The following is a 10,495-nucleotide window of genomic DNA, read 5'->3' on the forward strand; positions in this document are numbered from 1 at the left end:
GTATATCAATTTACATTTTTTGATAGATATTTATTTGGATAGTAATAGTATGTTTTATTTGACTTGACATCATTGAACCGGTTTATTCATTGATAAGATCGGGATCTCCACAGGTGTTTAATCTCGATTGTTAGGTGGGGAGAAGGGTCCGAATGATAATGTTGTCGTCGGCTTACGAATCACATTTCACAAGTTTTAGACAAATATGCATACGTTATAAACCTAATTTAAGTATTACATAGATAATAACTTATCTTTATTTTGATGAACTACGTTTAAGGTATAAAACTATAATTATCTATGTGTTGTGTGCCCCATACATACCATCTTGCTTTTTTAAATTTGATCACAACGGTCCGAAGTCATAAACATTCATTATGCATGGTTGCTAAAGCACAGTGTATACTAACTAACCTATGTTTATTGTTGTTTGCTAGGGTTATTATTATTATGTTTTATTTTTTTTATTTTGGGGGGGGGGGGGGAGGGCTTTTATAGAAGATTTCAACTAGTCCTTCAATTAACGAAAAAAAATATTGGTATAGGAAATATAAAAGAGTAATAGACAGCTTCATTCATGCTGTTCTATTATGGTGTTTTAACGCATATAATTATGTATGGTTGATGAAGCACATTGTATGTTACCGATGTTTATTGTTGTTTGATGATGATGTTAAGTTGGTGTTGCTGTTGTTGTTAATGATGATGATGAGGAGGAGGAGGAAGAAGAAGAAGAAGAAGAAGAAGATGATGATGATGATGATGATGGTGGTGGTGGTGGTAGTAGTGACGACGACGACGATGATGATGATTTTGATTATGATAATGAGATTTGAATTAAATTAATGCGCAAAGATTTTTCTTTTTAGCGGCCAAGTGCAGATATCTGCGCTCGGCCGCTGTAAGGGTTATGTAATATTTGCAATCTACATAGGAGTCAATAGCAGATACCAAGCACCATATGCTTATGAGAAACAAAAGCAAAATATTGGCAATCGCTGAAATCTCGAATATGACTTAATCATTTTATTAAATGAAAACCGGTAACTATTTTAAACGGTTATTATATTGCAACAACTTAGCGGTGTTTATCCAAAAGACCATTGTTATAATTACAGGGACGTCAATAGGCCAAACTATTCAGGAAATATGATTTGAGTCGTCAAGGATAGATTTTGAGATCAATGTACGTCCGATGAGATTTAAAGGGAGTTGGAGGCGTAGGGACAAATTCGTTCGAGTACGCGATCATTTGAGAACAAATAATGTTGAAGCTTTATCGGAATTCCGGAAATTTGCGATCGGTACCGATTTTTCCTGGTTCTTTTTTATTGATTCTGATAAGTTAGCGGCCGGCACGGACATGAATATTAACTGACGAAAACCTCTTCGCTACTTTCCGAAAATCTTCGACATGTTGCAAATATCCGTAATATTCCGCATTGTACTCACCAGAAATTGCAACTAGAAAGACTACAATAAATCAATTAGCTACGGCTCGGGTGGGGATTTACCTTTTATCCCTGTAAGGGACCTAATGCCCCAGACTACCGGCTATTTTTTCCGGAATTCGAACTTGATACACTTGATATCCCTGAATTAAATATTTATATCCGCAATTTTGATCTCTAGAGTGCTGACTGTTAGTATTGTATTTGACTGGAATGACTGTCGATTATGTGTTTTTAAGATTAAAACAAGCTTACGAAGAACTTTGTGTTTGCTTTTTTGTACGCTTTCTTTTTAAAAATGTATTGTCCGCCACGGACGCAACAATTGACCAAATGTACCAGATTGTGGTCTCTTTAAAGTGCTATGTTTTTACTGCCGTGATATCTTTAACAAACTACACATTATTGATCGTGGACGTTTTATACTCTTATTGAATTTGTTTCCCCAAAATATGCTCTTTTATTAGTAGATGTTTAGGTGACGATGTTCTAATTATAGATCTTACAGGGCCAAGAAACACTAGATAGGTCTTTGCAAAGAGAGCTGTTGGATATCGTGAATGCGTTCAATGTGGCCTGTTTATTTCAGAAAGCTATGTGCAATGTTTTATGGGGATTTTTATCAAATTGCCAATTGCAAAATTTGATTTAATTCATTCGGACCTACAAGCGGGAAACTTCTTCATTAAAATTCAATGGGCTTTTAAGAAGTTCGTTGAAAGGCAAAATTTGACGTTAAACAGCAACGCCGAAAAAATTGCTACTCAGTCTTATTTATCACTTTTTTTTGTAAGATTTACCAGTAGACGTTCTTCAGTAAAATTAAGCAAACACACAGTGCCGACAAATATGGAAGGGTAGTTAGGTAAAAATTACATCCTTCTTTGTGACTGTGTCATGATTCTTGATGGTACTTTCAATTAGTATGTAGACACCTTTTCATGCTTGATGACACTTACATCTTGCCTGATGTCCAATGTCTATTTACATTCTGCTTAATGGTATCATGCATGTGTACAGATGCAACATTCTTGTTCGTTAATTGCATGCTGCATATGTGTGTAGCAGGGTTCGGTATAAGGGGAACTTATACTGCCTTGCTATATGAGCTAGCTTTTATAGCGACGCGGTAGAGTGTCTGCCTGATTTGGAACCGGGAGGTCCCGGGTTCGATCCCCATAGCGGTCGGGGAATTTTCTGGCTGGGTTACATTACGGGATAAAATTGAATAAAAACTGACATTATATCGTTGTTTTCCCTCCTAGTTTTATTTGGATTACGCATCATCAAACTGTGAATATCTGGCAACGCGTTTAATACGGATTCCGTCCTATAAACCTTGTCCAAAATCGAAAGGAAGTCGTGAAATGGTTTCCACGGAATTTTCGACAATGAGAGAATAGTTATGTTTTGAACATTTTATCAGACCTCCTTTTATTAATTAAGGACTATTTAAAGTCCTTTTACAGCCACAATGACCTCCAAGGCAGGGATCACAGACAGAATAGACCCTTTTGTGAATAAGGCTGCTATTAAATCGAAAAAGCAGAAAAGATCTCAGGGTTCATCTCATTACAGAACTAAAAATGCCCCAGAATTGCAGGCATTGCCACATTTAAAAGATACTGCACCGTCGGATCAACAAGAGCTGTTCACCAAGAAGCTGCAGCAATGTTGCGCGGTGTTCGACTTCATGGACCCCGTGTCGGACCTCAAGAGCAAGGAGGTGAAGCGAGCGTGTCTCAACGAACTTGTAGACTACATCACAGCAACACGTGGCGTGTTGGCAGAACCTGTCTATCCAGAGATTGTCAGAATGATCGCCTGCAATATATTCCGCACGTTACCTCCCAATGACAACCCGGAGTTCGACCCAGAGGAAGATGAGCCAACCTTGGAGGCCTCTTGGCCCCACTTACAGATTGTGTACGAGTTCTTTCTACGATTTCTTGAATCTCCAGACTTTCAACCCAGCCATGCAAAAAAGTTTATTGATCAAAAGTTTGTTCTTCAATTGTTAGAATTATTCGACAGTGAAGACCCACGTGAGAGGGACTTCTTAAAGACTGTACTGCATCGGATATATGGCAAATTCTTAGGCTTACGAGCTTTCATTAGGAAACAAATTAATAATATATTTCTTAGGTTTATATATGAAACAGAGTCATTTAATGGAGTCGGTGAATTACTAGAGATTCTAGGCAGCATTATCAACGGGTTTGCGTTACCGTTAAAGTCGGAGCACAAGCAGTTTTTAATGAAGGTTTTAATTCCCCTACATAAAGCAAAGAGCTTGAGTTTGTATCATGCCCAGCTGGCGTATTGTGTTGTGCAGTTTCTAGAGAAGGATGCCAGTCTGACAGAAGATGTGATCAAGGGACTTCTGAAGTTTTGGCCAAAGACTTGTAGTCAGAAAGAGGTTATGTTCCTGGGAGAAATAGAAGAGATTCTGGATGTAATAGAGCCCACACAGTTCCAGAAAATCATGGAGCCACTCTTCAGGCAGATAGCACGCTGTGTCTCCAGTCCACACTTTCAGGTTGCAGAGCGTGCGCTGTACTATTGGAACAACGACTATGTGACCCAGCCAGAAAATTCCCCGACCGCTATGGGGATCGAACCCGGGACCTCCCGGTTCCAAATCAGGCAGACACTCTACCGCGTCGCTATAAAAGCTAGCTCATATAGCAAGGCAGTATAAGTTCCCCTTATACCGAACCCTGCTACATGTGTATGTTGGTTTGTGCAGAGAGACTTGTGCAATAGGCGCAGTGCATAATGGAATCAAATATTAATGCGTTTAATAAATTAACGCGATGGTAAGATGTGAGTTTCACCCAAGCACAAAGCAACATACTATCATGCATGATACAATGATGTCAATTGACAGTCATTCCGAAATGCTACGGAGGACTACGGAAATTTACGGCGTATAACGGAAATTTTATGTTATAGGAGAAGTTGCGCACCTTTGTAAGATATTTGCTACTGAACCGAAATTAACCGCGTGTTTGTAGACTTAACTTTTTTTGGTTAATGACTAACCATAATTTTTGTACAGTAATTTACCTTCAATAACCAAAGAAAGTCTATGGATATATTTCAATATATGCTACTAATGCATGTATGCAGAGCTCCAGATAAGACGCTTAAAGTCGTAAAAAATTGAATTAAATTTAGTAAAAAAGTAGACTTAAATTCTGTTCGTACGGTTACACATTGGAAAAATAAAATAAGAATTCAAAATGTGTGATCATGCGTAAAACTCAATATCAATGCATATTATGTAAACATTTTATCAATGAGTTCCCACTCGTCTAGGCCCTCATTACAATTATGAAATCAACAGCACTTTAACGTTATTATGAATAACAGACCATCTTTACAACAGTCGAAAAGCCGAACGTTTTCCATTATCTGGTCCTTTTATCGCAAAAAGTCTGCTGTAACCCTGCTGTCATGAGCTCTTCTTAGACTATAAACCTAAATGCGGATGTGCCAAAAATTATATTTACCTGAAAAAAGGATTAATAATAGACTTTAAGGCTGGATTATTATAGAGTGTAAACCAAGATTTTGCTGAAAAAGTTATCTGGAACTTTGCATGTATGTTGAGAGGAAATCGATTACATAATTTTCAAATTTACTAGAGTACTTTTATATTGCACCACATAAAATGCTTTAAAACTATAATATTGAAGTGCACATATAAACTTTATTATAGATGGGTAGGTATTTCGTGTCAATCTCTTTCACATATGAAAGAGCTGTTGGTCATGCTGCTTTAAGTACATGTAGATGCATGACACAATTTAGATTAAGCAAAATAAAACACTAGGTATTTGCCAAGAGTCAAATATATACGAGCAGTAAGAGCGTAATCGTGCACAGCGAGACTTACTCATGTAGAATTGAAACTCTTATTGCTTTCTTTCGAAATAATTTCATGTGTCCGATCTAATATGCAATATGCCCGGTGTTTTTTTTTGCGGATTAATGTTCCGTTTTAGATCCATAATTAACGAATGCCTCAATATTTTTAAAAATTAACACCGGAATAATGTTCACCGACATTTTTTCATACAGATTGGATATAACTATTATAGAGCTTAACAAAAAATACATTAAGCCCTGTTCTCCCGGCACACGTGCTGGACACACAGGTGGTTAGCGTGTGGCTATGATAATAATTAGTGAAAACATCTTTTTGAATGATAAATAATCATATTAAAACGAAAAATCAAATTTTCTATAAAAAAAATCACTACCGTTTTATATATAACAAGGTATCCAACTCGAAATCATCCGAAAACGGGGTGCATCGTTTTAAGCAGCCATTACTAAATTAATTTTGCAGCGATTTTCATGACCCGGTCTTATTCAACGCAGAATTGAATTTCCTTTTAGGAAATGTATATATATTGTTATATTTCTACACATGCTGGGTCAAATTTTAAGAAATAAAGCTATACATAATTCGCTTGACCCAGTTGTGATCGATCTGTGCCAATTGCATCTTACAAATATCAAAAACATTCACGGCAGTCAATTCATTGTGTAAACTTACTGGTCTTCATGGCAATAATGAACGTATTTAGTTTAATGGAGATTATATAACGAAGGAAACTAATTCAGCTTATTCAGTTTACTAGTCAAAATGATTCGGATGTTTTCGCTTTTTTTTCCGAAAAGTAATTTATTCAACATACGGAAAATAAACGCGCGCCACCTGATGTCATAATTTAGTAACTTGCATTCTGCTTACTGCCTGTTGCTAACTGCCGTTGTTAATGACGCTTAGTGGCAAAACCGATTATGACTGGTTTCAGGAATAATGAACACACAAACATTGGATAGTCACCAAGCATGTTGAAACAATCATCAAGTATAACCGATAGAGAACAAGCATGTTGGAACTGTCATAAAGCATGTTAGAATAAACATCACGCATAATGTAAATATTATTCATGAATGATGTAATGTTGCAGCAATCATCAAGTATAAACGAATAGTCAACAAGTATGTTGGAATTGTCATAAAGCAAATTAGAATAAGCATCAGTCATAATGTAAATATTCACCACGAATGATGTAATTTTTACCTAAATATCCTTCCATAGACATGTGTTGTTACTAAAATAGACATAGAGATTTGAGCATTGGGAGTGACCTAATCATACTGTGCTTTAGCAGTATTACGGAATACCGTTAGTGCCATCGTGGTTACACATTAAAATCCAGAGGGCGAGAACGCGAGAACGCGATAGTACGATGGCGACAATGTGACAATACGATGATGACAGGGTGACAATACGATGGCGACAATGCGATAGTACGATGGCGACAATGCGAGAACGCGATAATACGATGACGACAATCAGACAGTGCGATGACGACAGTGCGACAATACGATGGCGACAGTGAGATAGTACGATGGCGACAATACTACAGTTCGATAGTGCGATAATACGATGACGACAGTGCGAAAATACGATGACGACAGTGCGACAATACGATGGCGATAGCCGACAGTGCGATAGTACGATGGTGCCAATGCGATAACGCGATAGTATGATGGCGGCAATTCGAAAATGCGATGGCGACAGTGCGACAATACGATGGCGACAATGCGATAGAACGATGGCGACATTGCGATGATACCACGGCGACAGTACGATATGACTATCGCATTGTCGCCCCCGTACTATCGCACTGCCGCCATTGTATTGTCGCACTGTCGCATTGTCGTCATCGTACTAGCGCGTTTTCGCAATCGTACGAACGCATTGTCGCCATCGTATTGTCGCACTGTCGTCATCGTACTTTCGCGTTCTCGCATTCTCGCCCTCTGGATTTTAATGAGTAACCACGGTGGCCCTAACGGTATTTTGTACAGTAAAGTGCGTAAAATCTGGTTTGGAATAACAATTTATATGCCGAAAACAGATGTTGAAAACCCGACTTTGTTTTATAAGAAGTAGTCTAAATATACAATGAGTTTTCCGAGCATTAAATAAACATATTAAAATAAAATTCATGTTCGTATCAGTTGAAGTTCTTGTTAAAAGTAGAAGCAAAGAACACAATAAAACGCTGATTGGGCTTACTAATTTGAGGCAAGAAAAAACACATCGCGCTATTATATATAACATATAACGCGCATCCGCAAAGTTCGAGCGCCCGTCTCGGTGCCGTCGTTTCCGGTGAAAGTTTCGCACAGGAGCTACCGAGTTTGGATATGAGACCACGAATCATGGCTTGACTTTATATATCAGTCAGCGTAGTACCTGACCAGACTGCGCGGTTGGACAAGCTAGGATGGACCAACTTTGGCCGCATATGACATAAGACCCATTTTCGCATGACGCGGGTCATCTGACTTTTATAATGTGTATATAGCTTTGAATGGAATTTGCACATAGTTTTTTGCATGGACTTATTGTTATGTTAATGTGTTGCACGCTTTCAAAAGCAGAGGGCATACATAAGATCAATTATACTACGGAGTTCATTTTCTGTTGCAAAATGAAATGCAATAAAGATTGTTACTCAGCGGTGTGTACAGTATGACAGCTTTGTCTGTCTGCGATGCATTTATACTGGTTCTAAGCTGGCATACTCACCAATTGGACTCAACCATCTGCTCGAACAAGAAATGATAAGTTCTACCAGCATAAACCTTTAATTGTAACTCATTTTAAAAATATTCGTGTTATTTATATTATTCAATTTATTATTCAAAATTATAATTATTATTTCCTTTATTGTTGTTTTTCGCATTAAGAAACTTATTCGGCTTACGAAACTGAAAAATCCCATTGGAAAAAAATCCCATGGGGGAAAAAATCCCATGGGCGAAAAAAATCCCATGGGTTTAAAAATCCCATGGGATTTTTTTTTTTTTAAACACGACTAAACGCATTAAAATATCGTAGTTGTTCATCATTTCATAAAATATGATGTTTCTGAAAGTTTCATGAATAAATCTCTCAAAATAAGAAAAAAATCCCATGGGGTTTTTTTCTCCCATTTTAAAATGGGATTTTTTAATTACTATATATTTTAATATATAATTGGCATAAAACCAATATACAGTCCTTAAATAACGTTAAAATACTTGCAAACGCAAATAAAACATGTTTTTTAAAATGTTCAAAATCCCATGGGATTTTTCTCCCATTTGCAAATTATGTGAGAAAAAAAATCCCATGGGAGAAAAAAATCCCATGGGAAAATCGAAAATCCCATGGGAAAATGCAAAAATCCCATGGGAACCCCAACTTTGCTTATAAATTTCATAGTGAAGAAAATGCGCTTTTTGAGTGAAAAAAACCAATTATTAATCAACGATAAGACTTTTATCGCATACTATGTCTCAAAGTAGCAAATCTTTAAGAAAAAGGGTACTTAAGTTTGCGAAATTTCGGTTTCGCAAAGTTTTTCCGGTGGCCGTTTTTATATGGTTAGAAGTGTAAACGATCGGTGGATGTAATACCGTAAGTGGCGTTTCCTCGAGGAACTCGTGGTTACACTACAGAAGAGTTAATACTGTGATACAAACTATACTGTTCACAAAAAATATCATTCTTGGACGAAGTTTCACTTTCTTTTGTTGTTGTGTTGGGCCATAGTAGGTTAATCCAATGTTCGTAGTATTCGAACTTGACCAGCTGGATTTTGTTCATGTGGTTCTTGAACATGATTTTACCGTTGTTAAACCATGCATCGCTTACTTCATCGGCCATTTTCTTCTTCACACACATAAGAACATGCAGATTCAACCTGGTCATGTCTTCATTTATGAAAATGTTTTTAGAAAGTTAGCTACTCGTAAGTGCGACTTCAACTGTTTAATGCGGAAGTCATGTGTTGAGCGCTCAGTACTACATTTCCTTCAGAAATATGTATTTTGGTATACATTTGCACTTAATAAAATTCAATTCTTGCAAACTTGAAATCCTTTGCAGTGCATTTTAATATTTATTCATACCGTTGATCTTGAGTGTTAGAGCCCATTTAATGTTTCCATTTTCAAATAATAAATTTGAGTTAATTTCAAATTTGCGGACTGACAAATCTTTTTCATTTAAATTGAAGTATAAGATTTAATTCTCGCCAGATGTGGTTGTAATCAAAAGCATGTGTATGCAGGTTTAGCAACACTACAATGTAACATTGGAATATAGAAAACGATATCAATTATAATCAACACAAGATGACATGTTTTCGCTTGTTGTATAGAAAAACACCTACTCTAAAATAATTCCGATTTTCCTACTACATAAGGGAATCTCTGTTGAAGGTAACGAAGTCCGTGGTATTTTCCAGGCTGACTGTGGGAAGAAACTATAGATCCATCGTCAGCAGCAAACATGCTTAATAAGCTTTTCTATGACCGCTATAAGGAACGTTAACGTGGTTTGTCCTGCACAAACATCAATGAATTCCGTGTCGGGGTTAGTCATTCGTATCGACAGCAAAGCAGTCTCGTTAAAGACGTTAAGATGAAGTAGTGTTTGAAAAGTAGTCTGCATTAAACAAAACCGATTTTTATAAGAACGGTATTATGTTGATAATATGCGCTACAATATCGGGTACATATTGAATAAAAATTACGCTTACAAACCTAGAGTGTCTGTCTTGTTGTTCGTATCAATCGAAGTATGTGTAGACATTCATGGCCGTAAGAATTAATCAACACATTTCCTAATCGGAACGTCTTGACCTATATTGGTATCCCTATCGAATTGGCAATGTCGTTGATACTGTTTAAGTCGTCGTCGAAACCGACCTGTATGTCGTCGGGGATTTAATTATGAAGTGATCAAATCGCTTCGTATGCGAGAAGTAGAAATGAGAGTCGATTTTGTATATGGGTACGTCAAAACAAAAACGTATTTTTAAATGATTAATCAAAACGTGTTGTGAACTCCCGCCACTGACATAAATAATGACCTCCATTAGGTTCGTCGGGTGAATATGGTGTCCGCTTATCGACTGGCAGGTCGCTGGTCCGATCCCCTCTGTGGGATCGTTCTTTAGATT

General features: G+C 37.1%; 1 protein-coding gene across 1 annotated transcript; it reads left to right on the forward strand.

Annotated features, from left to right (window-relative positions):
* The first annotated feature begins 2,665 nt into the window (after positions 1 to 2,665).
* Positions 2,666 to 9,802, forward strand: LOC127846028 (serine/threonine-protein phosphatase 2A 56 kDa regulatory subunit alpha isoform-like). Its single transcript, XM_052377206.1, has 2 exons — positions 2,666 to 4,056; positions 9,779 to 9,802. The coding sequence occupies exons 1-2, from the start codon at positions 2,926 to 2,928 to the stop codon at positions 9,800 to 9,802; spliced, it is 1,155 nt and encodes a 384-aa protein (XP_052233166.1). The 5' UTR covers positions 2,666 to 2,925.
* Positions 9,803 to 10,495: the final 693 nt, after the last annotated feature.

The sequence above is a fragment of the Dreissena polymorpha genome, chromosome 9 (genome assembly GCF_020536995.1).
Source record: "Dreissena polymorpha isolate Duluth1 chromosome 9, UMN_Dpol_1.0, whole genome shotgun sequence".
In the NCBI taxonomy this organism is placed as follows: Eukaryota; Metazoa; Mollusca; class Bivalvia; order Myida; family Dreissenidae; genus Dreissena; species Dreissena polymorpha.